The 21,197-nt window shown below is 43.2% G+C and overlaps 3 protein-coding genes across 4 annotated transcripts; all 3 read left to right on the top strand.

Moving 5' to 3' along the window:
* Positions 1-2,764: 2,764 nt before the first annotated feature.
* tyw3 (tRNA-yW synthesizing protein 3 homolog (S. cerevisiae)) lies at positions 2,765-6,018 on the top strand. Its single transcript, XM_040171966.2, has 6 exons — positions 2,765-3,188; positions 3,397-3,477; positions 3,567-3,665; positions 3,835-3,906; positions 4,071-4,204; positions 4,310-6,018. Exons 1-6 carry the CDS (start codon positions 3,021-3,023, stop codon positions 4,572-4,574), a joined length of 819 nt encoding a protein of 272 aa, XP_040027900.2. The 5' UTR covers positions 2,765-3,020; the 3' UTR covers positions 4,575-6,018.
* A 1,931-nt stretch (positions 6,019-7,949) lies between these two features.
* Positions 7,950-13,956, top strand: LOC120816651 (phospholipid phosphatase-related protein type 5). The gene is made up of 6 exons (XM_040172428.2): positions 7,950-8,319; positions 8,934-9,066; positions 10,442-10,692; positions 10,817-10,993; positions 11,942-12,076; positions 12,247-13,956. The coding sequence occupies exons 1-6, from the start codon at positions 8,116-8,118 to the stop codon at positions 12,274-12,276; spliced, it is 930 nt and encodes a 309-aa protein (XP_040028362.2). The 5' UTR covers positions 7,950-8,115; the 3' UTR covers positions 12,277-13,956.
* Positions 13,957-14,396: 440 nt separating this feature from the next.
* On the top strand, positions 14,397-20,275 carry palmda (palmdelphin a). Of its 2 annotated transcripts, XM_040172351.2 has the most exons (9): positions 14,397-14,467; positions 16,240-16,288; positions 16,414-16,494; positions 16,761-16,876; positions 16,951-17,065; positions 17,237-17,261; positions 17,340-17,432; positions 17,759-17,919; positions 18,611-20,275. In XM_040172351.2, exons 2-9 carry the CDS (start codon positions 16,244-16,246, stop codon positions 19,688-19,690), a joined length of 1,716 nt encoding a protein of 571 aa, XP_040028285.2. In that variant the 5' UTR covers positions 14,397-14,467; positions 16,240-16,243; the 3' UTR covers positions 19,691-20,275. The 2 variants fall into 2 exon arrangements, with proteins under 2 accessions (XP_040028285.2, XP_077954886.1); XM_078098760.1 differs by lacking the exon at positions 16,761-16,876 and having other exon boundaries at positions 14,424-14,467.
* Positions 20,276-21,197: the final 922 nt, after the last annotated feature.

Genomic DNA, 21,197 nt, shown 5'->3' with positions numbered 1-21,197 from the left:
GCAGAGCATGGCAAGCACCCAACCCACATACCAACATGGGGACAAAGATGAGTTGTCACCCACTTTGTCTCAGAGTGCATGAACAAATGGTGAATTAACTTTCTGGTCTCCCAACCACTCAAAGATCTTTAACCTACTTTTGAGGTACAAAGTCATGCTTGTTGATTACGTTGCTAAGTGTTCATACGTATTCATGAAAACATCCAGCTCCCACAGGTGCAACAACAACAACAACAACACATGTGGTCTGTGTTACTAATGGAACTCATAGCACACTCAGGTAGGCTACAAGGAAGGTGACTCTTGCACCTCGTTTCCCATCAACCCTTGCGCTCTGAAGAGGAGTTGTTATAGACCTCTGAATGATCTGTGGTTGATGAGATGATGTGCGGGCCTGAGACTGCTTCAGGGCTCACATGAACCGAAAGAGAAAGAACTGGTGGAAAACTCTTTAAATTGCCATTTTCATCTTAAATCTCTTCCAAAAAACAGAGTTAAGAGAAAATCCAGTCCACACATGGAACTTATAGAGTAAAAAGTCCCTGCACAGTGAATCCCAGCTGTGTCCTTAGTGCTGGGCCACCTCAGGTAGGTCTCAGTGCATCACATATTAGGGTTTATCATTTGATAATGCAACGGTCTGCAAGAGTGTGCCACAAGGCTCTCTATTGGGTCTACTTTTATTTACTATTTATGTAAATAATCGGAACCAAAATATGTTGGACGCTAACTTTAACTTCTATGCTGATGACACTATGATATATTGCTGTGCATCAACTCTTTGCAAAATGCTTTTGATGTTGTTCAATTTATCCCTTTTCAACTGAAACGTGTTATAAATTCTGATAAGACAAAACTCATATTGTTTTCGAGTGAGTAAACCACAGAAAATCCCTTCAGTGGTCACTCTTGAGTGAAATGAAATAGAGCTGGTTGACTATTATAAACATCTGGGTAATTTGATTGATGACTCCCTCACTTTTCAGCCACAGCCTGGTGAAAAGATTGAGGTTAAAACTGGGTTTTGATTTGTGAAATAAGATGTGCTTTTCAACTAATGTAAAAAATAGATTAGTTGCTGCTACTTTTTTACCTGTGTTGGACTATGGTGATCTTCTTTATATGCATGCTTCTGCAAACTGTCAAACAAAGCTTCACTGAGGTTCATTACAACTTGTAAACCTCTGACTACCCACTGTGAGTTATAGTCCCGGGTAGGATGGCCGACCAGTAGGCTCTGTCATCGGTACACCTTCATTTATAAGGCAATCCTTGGTCTGCTGCCAAGCGACCTGTGTGTCTACATCATGCAAAAGCGTGTCAGAAAAAAATATTTTTAATCTAAATGGGACTTCCCCGGCTAAATAAAGGTTTAAATAAAAAAATAAAGATAATGTTATGAATATATAACAAAATTATTATTATATATATATATTGTATATACAGTATATGTACCTTTATACCATTATGCTGTTTTTAACACAACCAAATACTGTTTTATTGCCAGAATCACTTGTCTGAATACACTCACACTAAAATACAATTGTTTATAAAAAAATACTCTCTTTTAAAAATAAAACTACATGTTTGTGAGCGTCTTCTAATGTCAGAACCACTTCCACATTGTTGGTTTTATTCTTATGGTTGTTTATACTAACAAAATACAAGGGTTATGACCTGATTTCAGTGAAACATCTTTTAAACCACGTCCCAAATGAAGTTTGAAGTGAAGTTCTGATTTAAGGCAGTACAAAAAAAATTAATATCATCTGGCACCAGGAGAAAACAGTTCTCTGTTTAGAGAAGTGCAAACCACTTGTTTGTCTCTTACAACACATCTCCTAACACGGTGGGTTTTCTAGGTAACAGCTGTATTTACAGGGCTGAACGTGTGGTTAAATTCAATGTGGGTGACAACGATCATGAAGATTATAATAAACATCACTTGACTGTGATTAGAGCCGTATTCCTTTGTCCAGCAACAGAAGTTTACACACTCGGTCAGGTTTCACTGTAAGGTCACCAGTAAACACAGCGAGAGAGAAGAGTGACACTGACCTGTGGTCTGATCCTCATAATGTCTTCATGGCAGAGAGCCTGTATCTCCTGTACTCTGTCACTGTACTCTGATCTGTGTCAATGGCTTCTCTGCTCAGCTGTCACTTATAGATTCTGGGCCAGTTAAATCATGCCAGTCCAACAGGGGATAATTCCTCTCTCTCTCTCTCTCTGTCTCTCTCTGTCTCTCTTTCTGTGTCTCCGTCTCTCTCTCTCTGACAGTATTCCACATATATTCCATAATAAAATAGGTGACATGTGCAGGTTATGACTGAGACTTTAAAAAGAGATATTAAAACAACAAGCAAGCTAAAAATTAAATTAAAGGCAGCAGTAAACAGAAAAGTCATCAGTCTTTTTTATTTATCTCCCTCGACCGTTCGCACCCTTTATTTTACAGTCCAATACAATTCAAAACGATACACTAGAAACATTGTGCAGTGTAATACAGGTCTTGAGTTTTTTGTGATTTTGTCCAGCTGTGGCGTAGTATTAAACTTTAGGCTCCTCTAAAATGATGTAAAAACATACAAATGTAACATATATAGCTACAAAGACTTTGATCAAATGAATCATGAGAACAATTATAGTCAATGCAGAAGCGGATCTTTGCTTGTTGTTTATTGAATAGTATGCTTCTGGTCTGCGCATTTGTTTATTCCAATCATCGTATATAACTATTAGCATGTGCTCACTGATCAAATACGACACAAGAAACGGAGAAGCGGGTGAGAGTGTCGCCTCCGGCGCGGCAGGTGGCGCTGTGCGCCGTCGCCGATGTTTATCTGATGAAGAAGGAGAAAGCAGCTGGCTGTTGTTTACAAAGTGTTTTTTTAATGAATTGTTGTCCCGTCAACGATTATGGAAACTCACGGTGACGCTGTAACGTGTGTAGCTAACGTTTCTTCACGTGACTACTGTTCACTTTGACGTCAGCTGTGGAAAACACGTGCACGTGAGCGATGGAGAAAGCGTTCAGTCAGTGGAAGAAGCAGTGTCTCAACAAACTGGACTTGAGTAAGAAGGGAAGCGTGGATGAGGACATCGCCAATGTCGTGTCTCTGCTCAACAGCCGTGAGGAGTACTTCACCACCAGCTCCTGCTCCGGGAGAGTCATCCTCATCGACCGGGTGAGGAACAAGCTAACTGACGCTAACAAGCTAACTGACGCTAGCGACCATTCAACACTGCTGGAAGTAGCTAACGTTAGCTAGCTACCTAGCTAACTCGCCAAACAAAAGTCAGCTAGTTAGTTCTTTGGCAACCTGTATCTATAACATGGTCTATTACCACACTGCTGTGTTTAAGTCTGTCTTTGCCTCATGTCCTCTCCTCCAGGCTGCAGGGAGCTCCGATATCCACAAACAGAATTGCGTTTGGCTCTTTGTCTCACACCAGAAATGTACATCGGAAGACCTGGTGAGATGTGATGGACACCTGCACTACTCGTGTATACGCTTACAATGCGGATTTGATATGAACGAGAGCACATCGGCTTTGCTCCTCAGATGTGCGCATTGGCCGGGTCCAGTGGAGATGCAGTGTTTAAGTTCGAGCCCTTTGTGCTCCATCTTCAGTGTCGGCGGCTGGAGGACGCTCAGCTGATGGTGAGGTGTTGTTGTGTTTGTGTGTCTGCGTGTGTTGTTGAACAATCACAGAGCAGGTGTATATGAAACACGGCTCTCTGCAGCCCTGTGTGAACATGGCCTTGCCAGGGAGGTCTCTACGTAAATTGATTTTAAATTAAGCAAACGTGCCGCTGTGTTTTCTGTCTAGCATTCTGTGGCAGTCAACTCCGGCTTCAGGAACTCTGGGCTCACTGTCGGCAAGACAGGAAAAATCATCACGGTATGCTCTGTGACATCAATGACATGTATGGGTCCAGTCACTATCAGATAATTAGATATTTACCTAAACTTTTGGGAAATCCATGCAGTAGAACCCATGATTGCTTTACTGCATGAGTTGCTTGTATATACTGTTTTTAAAGTGAATGTGTTTTGTCCATCTAGGCTGTCAGAAGCACCCACGGACTGGAGGTGCCTCTCAGCCGCGAAGGAAAGCTCCTGGTTGAACATGAGTACATCCATTTTCTTACTCAGATAGCCAATCAGAAGATGGAGGAGAACCTGAGGAGGATTCACAGGTTCGTCTGCGCATGGCTTTCTCCTGCCCTGCATGTTTGAAGTCTCTATACAACAGAATTCAAAGATGCAGCAGGCTGCTCTGATTTATATTTGGTCATCACCAGGTACTACCAGAATCTACAGTCGGCCCTGACTAAAGAGAAACTCCAATTACTCCCAATCCCAAGTCCTCCCATCTCACAGAAACCACGAGACAATCAACTGGAGACAGAGAGGAGGGACGAACCAAAGGAGGACAAAGAGCAGAAGAATGCAAGTGTGTATAAACGGAGGCGGAAAAGAGAACAACCCCATCGAGCTGGCTGTTGTCATGGTGACAGGGCCAGCCTCCTGCCGGAGCTGGATGACTGTCTGGATCTGTTCACATGAAGCAGTAGCTCTGCAAACATGCTGACAGGCTGCTGTCATGACTGACTGGATAGTAGTGCAGACTGTTGTTTTTATTTGTGTTTAGATCATCACCGTGGTAACCCACACTGCACCCCGAAGCTGCTCCAGTCACTAGGTTGGAGTTATGGGTCCTTTCTACCCTGTCTCTACATGCATGGATTTATTTAGAGTAACACATCAGGAGATGTTTTGGTTTCCATGATATCCAAAATGAAACTTTCTGTATTAATCTAAAAATGATAAAATATATTATAATAGAGCTAATTAGGACACATTACCCAACCTGCATTGAAGAAACCCAACTTAGATCCGGCTTGCATATAAACTCCAGACCCATATCAACTTCCTTTCCTGTCCTAAATGTTAGAAAAAGAAAAGAAACCAACTTACTGCTGCACTGGAGAGGCACAATATATGTGACAGATTCCAGTCTGGGTTCTGTAAAAAAAACAGTCAACTTCTGAGGGTTTCAAATGACATTCTCATGTCTTCTGATGCGGGCGAGTGCTCTTTATTAGTACTTCAGGATTTTAGTTCAGTGTTCGATACTGTAGACAAAGACAGTGTATACTGTACACACTTTCCAGGCTCGCGAGCTCCTTTTCAACCGACCATGTCATGGCGATGGCATTAGACGGGCTTACCTCCTACCTTGCTGACACCAGCTTCAATGTCTCTGAGGGTTGGTTTGGGTCTCAAACCTCTCCAGTGTTTTCTGCCTTTTCTCTTTATTTCTTACCTTTTAGGACCAATTCTAAAAAGTAATTTTTGCATCATTTTTACGCAGACCGTTGGTGAACAAGCTTTTGAGGCAGTAGCTCCTGAACTGTGGAATGCTCTGCCTGCAGCTCAAAACCCATCTTTTTAAACTGGTGTTTCTGTAAAACCCATGTCCTGTTCCTGCTTTTTAACTTACTTACGTTGTGTATTGTCCATCATGTGCGGGGGGGCAACGGTGGTTCATGGAGTAGAGGGTCCACTGGGAACCGCAAGGTTGGCGGTTCAAAGCCTGACTGCTCCATGTCCAATGTCAAAGTGTCCCTGAGCAAGACGGCCAACCCCTGGACGTCCCTACGGCTGCACACTACTCCCACTGTGTGGGACGGATTAACTAATGCAATGTAAGTCCCTTTGGATAAAAGCATCCTCTAAATGACATGTAATGTGTCTGTTATTTATTGGCCCCTTTTGGTCACAGTTTTTCTCTTTATGTTGCCATGTAAAGCACTTTGTGATCCTGGTGTGTACTAAGCGCTCTATAAATATGTTTTACTTGCCTTGTTAAAATGACCAGGTTTCCAGCTCAGAGGCTCATTATTGACCAAATAACAGCATCATAGTAGAGCGTCACAGATACAGTCTGGATGCCAACGACTAGAATAATAATTCAATCTAGAATCCAATAAAACATATCCGCCATGAAGACTAATGGTGATGAGCATTTCTTCTAGTGCATGTGTAACTAATTACGTCTGAACTGAGTATTGTCAGAAGTCAGTGATTATGTTCCAAGTGAATCACTCATCCACGTCCGTAGCGCTTGCTTTAAAAACATTAGAAAAAGCTCCATCATGGATACTGACGTTGTCAACACACAGGTGATATAAACGTTCTGTTTCCTTCATGTTGAATGGTTAGAGAGAGCTGCTGGGGTTCTTGATTGTGTTGAACGTTGACAGGGCAGCGGGGCGGTTGATGTGTGTCGTGTTAACAGTCTACCTGATAGTCACTATCTGGGCTCAATAGAAAAACACCTTCAGCACTAAATAAAATCCACAAACAGACATTATACATATAAAATAAATTGCTGCACACACTGTTCCAAGAGCACAGTCTGTTTGCTGAAGCTCACGCTCAGTGTTTTTCTTAGACAAACAAATGTCATATGTTACGTATGTCATAAGCTGCTGTTTCAGTTACACCACTGGAGGGCAGCAATGCTTTTGTAACATTACATGTTATGCTTACATATTATAACCTTTCTCAGGGAATTTATTTTATAGATACAAAATGTGTGTTTATGGATTTTATATGTATATAGAAAAATGTATTGGATTGATCAATGCTATTGTGTAAGTCTGATTTGTCCATGTTTATTTCCAGCAGTCATTGGATAGCCATATACCTATTTCAAAAAATTATTCTATTTTATAGAACATAACATAATTATTCAGATTATGTATGCAGTGTTATAACTACATCTCTGACGTTTATAACAAACCAAATCGTTTAAAAATCGATCCCCCTTCCAAGATGGCCGCCATGTGCGGGCGTTCGACTCCGTTGGCCGGCAACGCGTATAAGACATCTAGACCTTATATATCTATGGTCATGGCAAACACCCACCTCCCAACAACAATGCACTCTGTACCCTTTGTTGCATCTAGTTCGATGACTTGGTGGCAGTAGCTTATAAGATGAGTCACATTACCATCAACCACATTTTTCAAAAACAATGTCGGATCCTGGGGGCTTTGGCCATCAAACAGTCAGATTAAATTTCTGCAACTCAAAGTGCTTCTCAATATCTTGTGTGGCCCCCTACGTGCTTGTATGCCTGCTTGCCAACGCCACGGCATGCTCCTGACGAATGGAGTCTTGCCGGATGTCCTCCTGGATGTGTCCAAAAGCATCAGCGGGCTCCTGTAGAGTCGGAGGAGGAGCAACCTGGCGATGTCTGATGGACCGAAACATAACATGTTTACTTCAAATATTAAAATTGAACTTGGGAACTGCCTTACTTCTTCGTGGCTTTCAACAGGGTGTTGGTCCATATTGACATGCTAGCATTTAAATATATATATATATGTATATATATATATATATATATGAGAGAGATATATATATCTATATAGATATATATATATGTGTGTACTCATGGAGAAAGCTTCAGGCATGTGAGAAAATACTTTAGACACGTTTAGGGAAATATAATTTTGATTAAAAAATGTAATTGTTTGACCAAAATGTGAATCATAAGGAACACCACTAGTAATATAAAGAATAATATTCAAACCTTAAAAACAAATAATAATTGGCACGCCTTTAGTTTTGATGGCAAACCCTGATCAAACCTGTAAATGTCCTGGAGCTCATGGTGTCTGCCCCCTATTGGGTCCAACTGTCCTGACTGCTGAAAGGAGTTTGTGGTAAACTACAAGCTGCTCTTTAAAGATTGTTCAGAGAAATAGAAAGACATCCTTGGTTCACTGCTGTCAGATGATTCAGGGAAATCACTGGAGCAGAGGAGAAGGGTTTCTCTCTCACTCACATAAAAGGAAAAGAGGAACAGCTCTGTGTCCCTGAGGGGTAAAGCATCATCGTCATCTTCATCCGTGGTTGGATATTTGCACTGGAACATCCTTCAAGAATCGTTTGCCACTAATGGTATTATACGCATTATGAGGAGGAGGAGGATGAAGAGGAGGATCATTTGGAAACTCTACATTGGATCCTTCACTGCCGGGGCAACAGCATCAAGTGACCTTCTGAAGTCGGAGTGCCGGAGACGGAGTTTATCATGCTGTACTTTCAGATGGTAATTCTAGCAGCTGCAGTAATGCTGGTTTACTACTGTGAATTCACGGACACTTTCAGTCCCGCACACCAGGGCTTCGCCTGCAGGGACCCGACTCTAACCAAACCAGATCCTGGACCTGAACAGAGCAGCCGCGTACAGCCGGTAATACTGTACTCCGTGGTGGGTGGACTGCCTGTGGTTCTGGTAAGTCCAGACAATCAACTGAAGGTTTGTTTGTTTTCTATGGTGAAGATAAGAATGCTCCTGTTAGGGGAGCAAGAGGAAGGAATACAGAAAGGCACCCAGTGGGACGTGTTAAAGGGGCTATACGAAATATAAATACAAATAATACCAATATATTTCAGGTATTCACAATCCAGTCTTTTAATTATGCTACTAATTGTCCTGATGTGTTGCATAATTGAGGGATCCAATGATGTGTGATGAAAGTGGTCAGTGAATAGTCGACTAGAGGGACTGTAATGGATCAGACTCGGGTGCACGGATAGCGGACCGCAGCATGAAGTGTGAAAATATTTTTTACTGAGGCTCAGTAGCGTTAGCAACATGGCTACTGCTAGCAGCCTGGGAAGAAGTAGAAAACTGTGACAGGCCGAATGAGCAAGAATAACCTCTCTGAGATAGACATTTGAACAATTCTGGATTCTAATGGACCTAATATATTATATTAGTAACAAGAATAAACATGACACTGTCAATGTTGTGTTTATAGGTACTCCGCTGACCCCAACTGGCCACAAAACTAACAGTAAAAATTGGCTTGTGAGGAAGTAATCCCCGTTCCTTCTGTTTGTCAGATTTCAGGTGTTGAGCTTCTTATCTTCCTCCTTCACTACAACTCAAACAACCTGTATGACCAGGAGAAGGTGGTCGTCATGGGGGACTGTTGCTACGTGAACCCTATGGTGCGCAGGACCTTCCGTTTCCTTGGTAACGTTATAATAAATATTATGCTGAAGTAACGCCAATCTTTACTAACATTTAGTTATCCATTAATCTGAATGTTAATTTCAGAAAATAATCTGTTTACAATTCTTATGATTTGAAATGAGTTTTAGTTTAATTGGAAAAAATGTACGGTTGTAGTGTGGCTGTTATGTTGTGTTCAGATATATCTACTAAAATGAGCATGCTAAGTAGCTAGCTCCAGTCCACTTGTACCTCAACAGTCAGCCAGTCGCTAACTGAGTGTCAGTACAGATAATAAGTGAATGTCCATCTCCAGCGAGGCTCACTACGAACCAAGAATGAAATAAAATCCCAGTCGTCTTCTGGTTTCTGCCATATTGGATTTCATACGTTAAACAAACTATGCCACCGCTCACGGGCCGTTGAGCCCTGGCTTCATACTTAGAATTTGTGCTGAGCTTCAGTAATTCATTGGAGATCATCCTCCTCCTTCTCCTCAGCTGTTTGACAGCTTTCTCTAGAGTGGTCAATTCAGGTCCTTCATTCATGTGTAAAAGAGCAAATTATGTTGTGTATTCCAAATGAGAATAAAATAAGAATGGCTTATAAAATGCCTTTCATAACTACGTTTTTCTTAATGGATTATTTCCTTATTATAATGAGTTACAATGTGTTTTAATGTCATGATGAAAATATATATATATCATACATTCATATCTGTGTGTGCTAGTAATGCTGACACTAAATTAATTATACTTATAACGTTTTCATTGCAACTTTTACTTTTACAACTTTTAGGCGGATTTGTTGGTAGAAATGGAAAATAAAATACGGAACTACATTTTTCATAATGTTTACGATCACCTCAAATTAAGGCCTAATCCCAATCTACACCTAATCTATACCTAAACCACAGGTGTCAAACTCAAGGCTCACGGGCCAAATTCGGCCAGCCAGGGGGCTCAGTGCGGCCCGCCGGATGACTTTGCTATTGTGAGGATTACAGAAAGACATGAATTGCATTTCTATAAAAATAGTAAAAATATTGTAAATCAAACGGTATTTATTCTTTTATTTATTTATTGCTGCACACTGACGTCACTGACATTCGGCTCGCATCGCATCACAACTACGTACCTTAGAGGAAGTGGAGACGGATTCCCTAATTCTCCTAACCATCTTTTCTTGACCCTGTGACGTTTTCCACAGGAAATAGGAATAGTGGTTAGGAATAGACAGATAGGGTCATTTTTTGGACAATTCAAATCCAGCCTAACGCTATGTCTTACCAGCATGTTTCTACGGAAAAGCAACCGGCTCGAAAGTGTGCCAATGTATTGCTCATATTCATATTTTTATATGAATCATCTTGTCTTCTGTCTGTGTTCCCTTGTAGCTGTGTATGTCTTCGGCCTGTTCACAACAGACATCTTTGTCAACGCATGTCAGCTGGTCACAGGATGTCTGGCCCCTCACTTCCTGTCCGTCTGCCGGCCCAATTACACCGCCCTCGGTTGCCTGGACACACAGCACTTTGTCAGCCAATCAGATGTTTGCACTGGTGACCCTGATGACATCACAAGAGCCAGGAAGACCTTTCCATCCAAAGAGGCCGCGCTGAGTCTGTATACAGCTGTTTACCTGGCAGTGAGTGGCTCTGTTTCATGTGACAAACAGTAAGGTGCTGGAAATGTGCACGAGTACACGCCTGAACTCACCATTCAGTTGGCTCTTCACTGTGTCTCAGAAATAAAGTTACTGTGCTCTGCAGATGTACGTCACTTCCTGTATCGGTTCCAGAGGAGGCCGCCTGACTGGCCCGCTTCTCAGCCTCTCATTGGTCGGTCTGGCTTTGCTGACAGGCATCAACCGAGTGGCCGAGTATCGAAACCACTGGAGTGACGTCGTTGTTGGACAAACCATCGGGGGAGCTATCGCCGTCTTTCTGGTCAGGTTTTATGCATGTTGTGGTTTGCGGTAACATGCATGTGCATGAACCCAAAGACTTTTAAGAGCATCATTATGCTTATGATTATTAAAAGATGGTTAGACCATTGAATTCACCTTCAAGATCAATCCTAGTTGATTTGTTGTTTTCATTGTTTTTACCTAAGACACAGCCGCTGCAAACCACGGACACGTGGCGCCATTTTAGCATTCGGTCCGATTGAGGTACAATGAGTGACACGCAGCGCAAGTGACGTATCACGTCGAGCAAACGGTATCATAACCAGCAATAAGGTTCACAAAGGGAAGTTGGGAGATGTGCTGGTTTTCAGAACCAAAAGTTAACATTGATCAATCAAGACAACGCTTCAATGAGAAAAGTTAGGCTGGAACGCACTTCAAAATCTACGTGTTTCAGTTCCTGAGCCACACACAGACGGACAGTAGACAGAAGACAGACTGCTGCGTTCCTCAAATTCTGGACCTTCTTTGACTTTACTGATTTCAAATGAATTCCTTCCCACACATTTTAAGGAACTAAGCAGAAAGTCAGACCACTGCTCTGCTTGTGTACACCATTATGTTACTCAGCAAAGGAATTTTATTCTATTTTCTTCATGAAAAACTGGTCTAATGGATTAAATCCCCGCAGGACACACACACTCTACACGGGTTGCTTGAATGAACTCCAAATCCTCTTTTGTGTTACAAGTAATGCGCATCAGCGTTGGCGGGGACAAAAAGCTTGGTCACACACACAATATGTAAAAATGAGGGAGCTGTTTTCCAATAACTCAAAGGTAAAGTTATCGTGTTAGGCCTACTCTTTCGTCCTATGATGTTTGGCTACATGTTATCCTTGTCATACACAAATTATATTATTGTATTTTTTGTTGTTGTGCAAAAGTGGTTCATTGACTCTCTATCCACTATTTCTATCTCTTCATAGGTGGTGTTTGTGGTTGAGTATTTTAAAAAGAGACCGGTGATTTCTCAGAGTCCCTCGGATGAAGGCACGGCTGACACGGATCAACCTCAAACTGATCACGTGATGGAAACCAGTGACATGTACATCCCCACACAGGTAGCTTCACGCTTTTACTCATGAACGGTGGGTTTTAGTTTTCAGGTTTACGACGTAGCATCCGGTATATGAAATAAAGATGCATTTGTTTTGTGAAAAAACAGATACCACAAGCAAAATGTCAGTAGCTCGGGGAATGTTTTAACTGAACCTTCTTTCTTTTCTGATAGAGCCCAGGATCCTGCACAGAAGTCACATGACTATGACCCCCAGCTGCCTCTTGCAGCATTTGTAAATGAATCGTTCATTATCACCTTAGTCTCAGGCCATTATCACGACAAGTCCACATTTTTCTAATGCTTTTTTTTAGTTTGTCATAATATTAATTTGTATGCACAGAAACATTGCAAACTAAAGCTTTTTGAATTTAAATCATTTTGTTGCAAAAATCGGTTTGTGCCTAAACTGAACTACTAGACGATAAGACATTTAATTATTAAAGTATAATATAAGAGCTGCTGTCGCTTTGACCGTAATTCCTTTCATTATCCCGAGGTATGTGATCAATTGATGCTACAAATGATGGTACATGCAGCACCTTCACCCAGAGGAAAGAAACTACGGACATACTTTGTGTAAGGTCAGTGCGCCATGAATTTATGTTCTACATGTTAGGACATGGTAGTTATCCATACGTTTTAATCTGTTTGAATAGAAACTGTGAGGAATAATCTACTTGCATATGTGTTACATAGTTAGTTGTCATAGTGACTCAAGGCAGCAGAGTACTTTGTTCCAACAGCTGAACAAGTCCAGCTTGGGAACAATCACCTCGAGGTGCTCATCCAACTGCTTAAGTTCCAGTGTTGTTGGTGTTATAGATTTATAGATTTCTTTCAGTCAGTTCTTTCAATTAAGTTAAGTTAAGAAAAAAAAAAACTTCCCCTAAGATGACTTCAGGTGTGTTCCTTTTAACCTTTGTTTGATGTGACTTTTTCTGTTCAGATCCAATCTATGAGGGTTGTGTCATGTTTCAAAGTATCGTGTTTTGTATCACAGGCAAACAAAGAGATTATTCCTTTTAAATTCTCTCACTGCTTTGTGTCCCCGTGCGACCCGTCCTTCTATATCTTGTTCTGTGTATGTAAACAGGCAGAATTTAACTTTAAAAATGGATATCTCACATGGTACTACACTATGATGCCATGATATAGCGGCTGTATCACAGTAACGGAGGACCTTATTGGCTCAGGGTGCCTTGTAGCTGTCATGAAGGATTTATGCAAGAGATTTGTTGTGAATATTTGATTGATTTCTTTAAATGTGGTTATAGTAAATAAATAGATACATGATGTTTCAGTCATTTACTTAACACAGATAACGTTTGAAATTAGTGTGAAAGGACGCTTCCAATCATTTAAAAAAATAACAATGATAAGAATACAAATTGGCTATTAAGCATGACCCAATATAAAAGATATCATCCCAACAACATGAAAAAATCTAAAAATATTCAGCGGCCCGTTTATTTAAAAAAAAAAATCAGGATATTTTCTAAATGCATTATTTATTCATACCAAAAGTTTTTTTTCCGGTTATTCCAATAATGTTATTTTTTGCTCTATTCATACTTGAACACTTCAACTTGTAATGAGCCGGTTAGCATTTGTTTTGACATCGACAATCAAACCAAGGTATGGTGTATGGAATGTAATCTCAGATCCAGTCCGTCCATCGGCCCCTGATGACCTCATTCCTCCACCCTCACCTGCAGCCTCTCCTTCTGGGCTTATACTGCTTGTGTTTTTTTGCTAGCTATTTTTTCCCATTATTCTAACTTGACTGTTCAGATATTTTGAATTGGTTTGCTAGACAGTCTGATGACCTGGGGTGATGCTTTGTTTGTCTGGATATTGAAAAGTAAACCTCTTCAACCTGAACTTGAGTTTGTGTGTTGTTGTGCTTTTGGGTTCAAGTTCTCACAACTTGTATGTTGCGTTTCTAGTCCTCCGGCCACTCAAAGCGCTTTAGCACACCCATTCATACACCACATTCATCCCATCTTCTGAGTGGAGCCCCAGCCGTCCCCATGCAATACATTTCTGATATATTTTGGAATAAGGCTGTATCTGAAATCTCCAGTGTGCCTCTTTACCACAAAATATATACAGTTTGAAACCAATGAAGATGATAATAAAAGCGTCTCATTGACAGCTGATCCATCAGGCTCAGTTACTGAACCTTTATGAGCCGGTTAAGTACTTTTCTTTAGTGGTGGACGCGCTGCTATTGGCTGATAAGGGCACAGCAACCTTTCAATCCGCTGTGACAAACACGCCCCGCGGATCCCCGTCAAGCCCCGCCTACCTCCACCTGCAGCCCGGAGGTCTCGCGCATCCCGCGACACAGATCAAAGCCGTGGAGTGAGAGAGCGCGAGCGGCCTGCTGCAGGTAAGTTAACGGAACACGAGGTTCTGCTGCTTCTTCTTCTGTAGTATTCATTATTGATGCGTGGGAAATAAGAGCACTTCCCTTGCAGTGCAGGTGAGAAATAATGTGTACCAGCTATTATTTATCAGTTCGTCGCTCAGGTCTTCAGTTACCAAACATTCTGTTAACAGTTACAAACAAACGACAGCTTGAGAGGGATTTATGTAGACAGAATTACAGTACATTTATCATCTGTTTCCTCCAAGCATGAAACGGATGCTTTTATTGTGGTGAGTTATCATTGTCGGACACAGAGAGAGACAGAAGGATGGAGGAAGCTTAATATCTTAATTCGGTTTAAGCTTCATTTTCTCCTTGCTGCTGCTCGTCCTGGTGGTTTGAACTAACGTCAAGTTATATCTACAACACCTTGTAGCCTAAACCTAAACTTGTAAAATCCTTTTATGCTCGGTAATAACTATATTATATAAATATGAACACTGCAGATCGTCAGCGGGTGCGTAGTCTTCTTTTAGTACTCTAGTATTTTACTTTGATGTTTGGTACATTGTGTAAAAGTAAAGGCCAAATATCTGACATGAGAGGTGTGCAGAGTGACTCTCTGAGGCCGAAACATGAAGTAAAAGAAACAGAGAACCTGAAAACAGTGAGCACATGGTCGTCCTCCTCTCATTCTGTCCTTCTGTCCATGGCAAACAGATGGTTTGCACAGATTAGCAGCCTCATGAGCAGATTAGCTCAGATTGCTGCCTGCTTCACTGACGTTACCTCACTGACAGGATATAAACTCAACTCTGCTTTTAATTTGTAGGAGTAATAAAGCAGTCAGTCATCCTCGTTTGTTTAATGACAGGCAGGTTGTTTTTCTCCTTTTTCACGAGAGGATGCGGATGACTGGGTGAGTAGGAATCGCTTTGACCGGCAGCGGGTCAGATTAAGCCCCAGTTTGACAGGAAGGGCAGAACAATACGTAGTGCCTCTCTTATTGTGGAGGGGAATGATTTGTTAAAGGTACGTGAACCAACGTGAGACTCTTTCCTCCTGTCTGACCCGAGGCGCTGGGTCAATAACATGGGAGCATATGATTGGTCCAGCCATGGGCTACACTGCAGGCCTTACATGCAAAGGCTTTAGGGGCTGATGGTTTAGCACCAGTAAGTATTCCACCCTCACACCGGCCACCTGGAGCTCCACTCCGTGTGGGGAACGGTGACACACGGTTGAAATGGAGGCAGTTAGATGAGCGTGGACGTGTGAATACGTTCGGCCCTGCAACGTACTCCGCTGACCCACTTAAACGCGCAGCCTGGACTTTATTCATACAGCCGGCTGGTCTATAAATACAAAGGGGGGGTTTGTTGCGCTTATTTTATCTGTAATGAGTAAAGTAGCAGCCGTGGGACTCGGGAGAAACACGTTACTGTACTTCAGCAGCTGTTACAAAGTTCTACGTCTGAAGGGTTGCTGTTGCTGTGCGGATCCACAAATGCATTCTGTTCAAATATTGCCATGAATATTTTCCAACCTGACCAAGAAATTGTAATGCGTGTAGCTCTAAACTCAGAGGTTAAAATACTGTGATACAATGTTACAGTATTGTATGATCAATACTGCTGTTGATGCAAATCAATATATAGTGCTGTGTCATCGTTGTTGTCCGCGCTCTGATTGGATAATACTCTCGATTAATGCAGTTTGCCTTTATTTCAACGTTGAACTGCGGATCCGAAGGTGTTCAACAAATGTCTTGTGTTTCTTTTCTCCCCCTGTAGCAGCATGGAGGAGTCCGCCCTGCTGAAAGAGAGGCTGCAGGCCATCACTGTAATTCCTACCACACTTTACCAACCCAAACACGGGTTAAAACATGTCCCAAGCTGGACGTGTATGTACAGCAGATCTGCCTTTAGCCGTCTATTAATTCTAATCGGTTGTCTGTGATGCAACAGGAAAAACATCGCATCCAGGAAGACATCAGGCAGAGGAAACTGGAGCTGGACCGTGAAAAAGTCAAACTTCAGCATCTAAAGGTTCCCATCACTCTGTTAAACATGGTCTCAGTCACCAGATGAGATGTATTACCTCCATCAGCACGAATCCTCACATCTGTATGTTACTAACGCACACATAATTAACACTGTGGTCTCCATTAACTGTTTGACTGGACGGATCTGCAGCTGTCAGAGCAACTGTCAAAACACAAGAGGAACATTGAACAGAGGAAATCAGACCGGTCGGCTGCTCTACATGTAAACTGCATTTAAATAAATCTTAACTCCCGTAATGAAATTATCAGAAAAAAGCCCTGAGGGAGCGGTGGCTGCTGCAGGACTCCACTTCCCACAATGCAAATCAACAGAGGCTTCTGTCTGACCAGCAGCAGACCAGAGCACTGCAGCTAAACATCCACAGGTACACACACACACACACACCGACGCACACCGACATGGCCTGTTGAGCCCACTGTGTCTCCCTCCACCCATTAGGACGGAGATGGAGGTGCAGTCTTTGGAGAGAGAGGAGTTCAGGATTTCTACCAACGAGTCTTTCATCCTCAACAGACTGAAGGCTGTGGAGAGAAGTCCAGGGGACGTGATCAAGGTAGTCACTCCCCGTGTCTCTCACAGACTCACAATGCCACAGGGTTGACATTTTTTTAAGTTTAGGGAGCGCACCAACTTGCTTATGGTGAGAGAAAAGCGGCTCTGTGTTCAAAGCAGGTTGGGGTTAGTATTTGTGTCCTTAACGCGTTGATTTGTGTCCGTCCTCTAGGAGGCCCAGGACCGCTTTGTTGCTGGTAGGTCATGACATCATTTGGAGGCTAACCAGCCCTGAAGACGCGCACGTGTTAGCTGTTCTGTTTTGTGTCCCACAGAGCCGTTACTGGTCAGCAAATTCAGCCCCGATGTCCCAGAATCCCCCTCTCCACCAGCCAACAAACACTGTGAAACCAACACGCCAGGAAGGAGTGAGATGCTGTCTACTCATACCTGTGTTTGAGTCTCCCAACGCACATTGCTGTGTAGTGATGTTATGGCCCTCTAGGTAGATTTGTATCCTTCTAAATGTGTGATGAGCTGCGTGCAGCTTTGTCCGTCCTCACCGTCACAGGTCACAAGCGCCTTGCATCGTCACTTATTATCAATATGATCTGATTAGTAGAAACTAAATCCGAAAGTAACAACCTATAATATTGTCGTCATTACGCACATTTAACACTAACTCTTTGGTTGGAGAGAGATGCCAGGGTACTGATGTGAGCGTGGACTCTGTGTGTCTTCATGTTCGTCCCAGCTCTGTTCGCCATGGAGATCAACGTGACTAGAAAGCTGCTGACTGGGCCGAGCACAGTGCTCTCTACTGCCTCCGTTCAGCCCGAGAAGGTAGACCAGCGCGCCGGCCTCGAGGTTTACCACCACGACAGGAAGTGTGTTTACGCCTTGAATTCACAACAGGTACTCATGAACAGCCTTTGTACACACAGCTTGATACAATGATGTGGTGCATGACATAAGTTAAAGGTTACAGCGCACATTCAACTTCAGTTTTAAAGAAAAGAGAAGAGGAAGGAGAGAGGTTCTCTACACATTCAATGAATTCAAAGACCCGTTACACTTTAGGTCGAGGGAAACCTTCCTCATAGGATCACATGACCTGGCTGCTCCATAGACAGAGTCCAAGGGCGAGCCCACTGGGCCCACTGGGCTCAGATGGATGCTGAGGACAGACCATGTGATCGCAGGAAGTTAAAGAGACAGACTTGACTCATTCATGGTGAATAACTTCCTGCTCAGTGAATGATACAATCATCTGATACCAATATGAAAAACAAAAAGCGTGAACTACCTTATTAACATAAAAATTAACAAATTATATTGGAGTTGGATTGAAAGAAGATGATTCCTACATTTCTGGCACCACAGTGAACAGTTGATCAAAGGGATTCAATGTGTGGAATGAGCCTCAAAAGATGGATTGAGATCAGAAGATGAAGATGATGCACTTTGAACTGTCTGATACGTCGAACCGTCCTCGTCGTTTTTCCCTCCCCATCTCATTTCCATAAAGGTTGTCCGCTTCCTCCACTTTTGCCAGTGACCTCTCTTTGTGTTCTCTTGGTAATGACTCATATATTTCTACGTTTAGGGGTCACATGACCACAGCTGCGCGTCTGAGCTGTCAGCAAACGAGGTGGAACAGTTGCTGAGAAGCGCCACAGCGCATCGCCAAGTCAACCACCTCGGCCACAGCAGAGGGGACGAGAAGTGCTGTTTCGAACACCAAGATGAGAGAGAAGGCGTGGAGGGGTTTGACCTCAGAGACCAGCGGGGATGTTACGGTAGCCATCTGCTCAGAAACCCCACACCGGAGAAAGGATTTAACGAGCAGAGCCAACCAGGAGTCCAGTACCACTACGGTGGCCAGGAAAGTCTTCACAGACAGCAGGAAGAGAGAATGAACCAAAGCAACCTGAGGGAAGGTCATCGCCTTGGAAACCACATGAGGGCGGGACACCCTTTGGGCAACCGGAGAGATCGCCACTGTAGTTCGTACCAGGTGAGGAATTGTCACTGTGTTCAGGAAGGTCGGCCTGCTTCCCACCACACCTGCGGCATCATGCGGGCCAACGGTGTGGTTAATAGAGGCAGAGCCAATGGCCGGCCTCCTCCCAGATCACATGACCAGGGAACCGGGTTTGACTGCTCGGGTCAGCTCTGTTACACTCCAGCCAATTACATTCCTCTCAGCGATTACATCAGCGTGGACGAAGAAGAGCTTTATGGCCACGCCCCTCCATCCCGTCCCAGCCATGACGGCAGAACAACCGCCGCGCTGTGCAGTGGCCCCGCCCCCTCTGACAGAGCGCCCTCTCCCATCTACGGAGAAAACATCCCTTACACCATCCTCAATGCCTTGGAGACCACGGAGCCAATCACAGCCATCTTCATGGGTTTCCAGGCGGCGCAGGACGACAGCTGTCGAGGTCGGCAGTTTGAGGGCTCCCTGAAGGCCGAGCTGGTCGTCATTGACGACAACGCAGACTGCAGCGACGACCACGGTGTGAAGGAGAAGGAGCGCCACGACAACGGCTGTCCAACTGGAGGTTCATCCAATGGGAACGGGGGACGCGTGGACAGGGTGGGAGACAGGTGGAAGGAGACACGGGTGGGATCAGGTGTCAGAAAGATGCCAAACAAACACCGACCCTGCTGCACCGTGTGCTGACGGTGATGCAGTGATGCACGTCGACGCAATGAGCAGCTGCACCGTCTGCTGACCTCACGACTGGTGATTCGTCATTTATAAACTACTGCAACAATAATACTTTTTATGGGGACATTATGTTGATTAGCAACTATCTGGAAACATAAATACATTCTCAAGCTCTTAATTCTCTGCTATCAAAGTGATGATGTCTCATTAACTGACCCTTTATACGTATTAAACCATCAGCAGGGCGCTAGCGCTCCTCCGCTGGTACAAACAAGGTGCTACGTTATCTCAGTGTGTTTAATAGTTGCTTCTGTAGGTCACTGTTCCAAAGTAGTACTTCTAAATAGATGCTATAACTCAATGGTCTCCATCAGATGACTCTAGATTTGAACCCAATGTCAAATGAAACACGCACATTGAATGTGGTCTGAGGCGGATTCATTTTGACTAGCTAGTGATTTTTAGTTGCAGATGATTATCCCTGTTTTAAACGTTTAACTAAAAGTTTGAATTATAGATGCTCTACATGTCTTTTATACATGTGTATTACGTGCTCACACGTGTAACCATGATGCTAATAAACCTTTTTGTTTCACATTAATGCCAACAGCTTGCTCTGTGTCTGCTTGTCTAACACTCATCACTGTGTGTGTGTGTGTGTGTGTGTGTGTGTGTGTGTGTGTGTGTGTGTGTGTAGACAGCTTCAGTGTCTGATGACATTGTAGCTCAGGAACAATCAACAAAGAGATCTGAATCCATGTTTCCTAATCATTAAATATCTTAAATGCTCAACAAGTTATTCTATTCAGATGCATGTTTTTGTGTATTTCCTCCTTGATAAAAAGCAGAGTGCCTGGTGACCCGCTGACCTTTACAGGCTCGCACTTCATGCCTGTGAGCCAAGCACTTCCTCAGCCAGTGAAAGTGTGACGCTGCACCTCTGACAGTGTGTGTGTGTATGTGTGTGTGTGTGTGTGTGTGTGTGTGTGTGTGTGTGTGTGTGTGTGTGTGTGTGTGTGTGTGTGTGTGTGTGTGTGTCAGGCTCAGATGTGAGTGTAGGAGGAGGGGGTCACCCCCATCTCGCTCATCATCGTCCACTGCTGCCCCCTGCTGTATTTAGTATGTAAGTTTTATATGATGATCCCTTAAAATAAACACTGGATCCAGAGTCAATGAGCCTCCACTTCATGGTGACCTCTGTTCTGTTCGACCTTCACAGACACCGTTGAGCATGTTGTGGGAGCAGAGTTGGTCACGCATGTGTTCTAAAGAAGACACTGAGGAGAGGTTCCTTTGTGGGAGTCTTTGGTCATATAATTTAAGTGTGAGACTTTTATCAAATGGCACCATCCCTGCGGACGCGAGCAGCTCACAGGCCTCTTCGCGGTGTCACCAGGGACCACTTAGCACATGTGGTTTGGAGGGAACGTCCTTTACACGCAGGGTGTTCATCAATGGTCATGCGTGAAAGGAAATACATGCAGTTATTTATCTAACTAAAAAAACATTTGTGGCGTTC

The sequence above is a fragment of the Gasterosteus aculeatus genome, chromosome 3, assembly GCF_964276395.1.
Source record: "Gasterosteus aculeatus chromosome 3, fGasAcu3.hap1.1, whole genome shotgun sequence".
Classification (NCBI taxonomy): domain Eukaryota; kingdom Metazoa; phylum Chordata; class Actinopteri; order Perciformes; family Gasterosteidae; genus Gasterosteus; species Gasterosteus aculeatus.
Note: the sequence above shows the minus strand (reverse complement) of the source record. Positions and strands in the feature narration are given on the sequence as shown.

Excerpts from the sequence above, each read along its gene's own strand:
- tyw3 (XM_040171966.2), top strand. The coding sequence starts at position 3,021 with ATGGAGAAAGCGTTCAGTCAGTGGAAGAAGCAGTGTCTCAACAAACTG. Across the intron at positions 3,478-3,566 it reads AATGTACATCGGAAGACCTG|ATGTGCGCATTGGCCGGGTC; the intron begins GTGAGATGTGAT and ends TTTGCTCCTCAG. Across the intron at positions 3,666-3,834 it reads TGGAGGACGCTCAGCTGATG|CATTCTGTGGCAGTCAACTC; the intron begins GTGAGGTGTTGT and ends TTTTCTGTCTAG.
- LOC120816651 (XM_040172428.2), top strand. The coding sequence starts at position 8,116 with ATGCTGTACTTTCAGATGGTAATTCTAGCAGCTGCAGTAATGCTGGTT. Across the intron at positions 9,067-10,441 it reads CAGGACCTTCCGTTTCCTTG|CTGTGTATGTCTTCGGCCTG; the intron begins GTAACGTTATAA and ends GTTCCCTTGTAG. Across the intron at positions 12,077-12,246 it reads ACATGTACATCCCCACACAG|AGCCCAGGATCCTGCACAGA; the intron begins GTAGCTTCACGC and ends CTTTTCTGATAG.
- palmda (XM_040172351.2), top strand. The coding sequence starts at position 16,244 with ATGGAGGAGTCCGCCCTGCTGAAAGAGAGGCTGCAGGCCATCACT. Across the intron at positions 16,495-16,760 it reads TCAAACTTCAGCATCTAAAG|AAAAAAGCCCTGAGGGAGCG; the intron begins GTTCCCATCACT and ends TGAAATTATCAG. Across the intron at positions 17,262-17,339 it reads CCAGGACCGCTTTGTTGCTG|AGCCGTTACTGGTCAGCAAA; the intron begins GTAGGTCATGAC and ends TGTGTCCCACAG.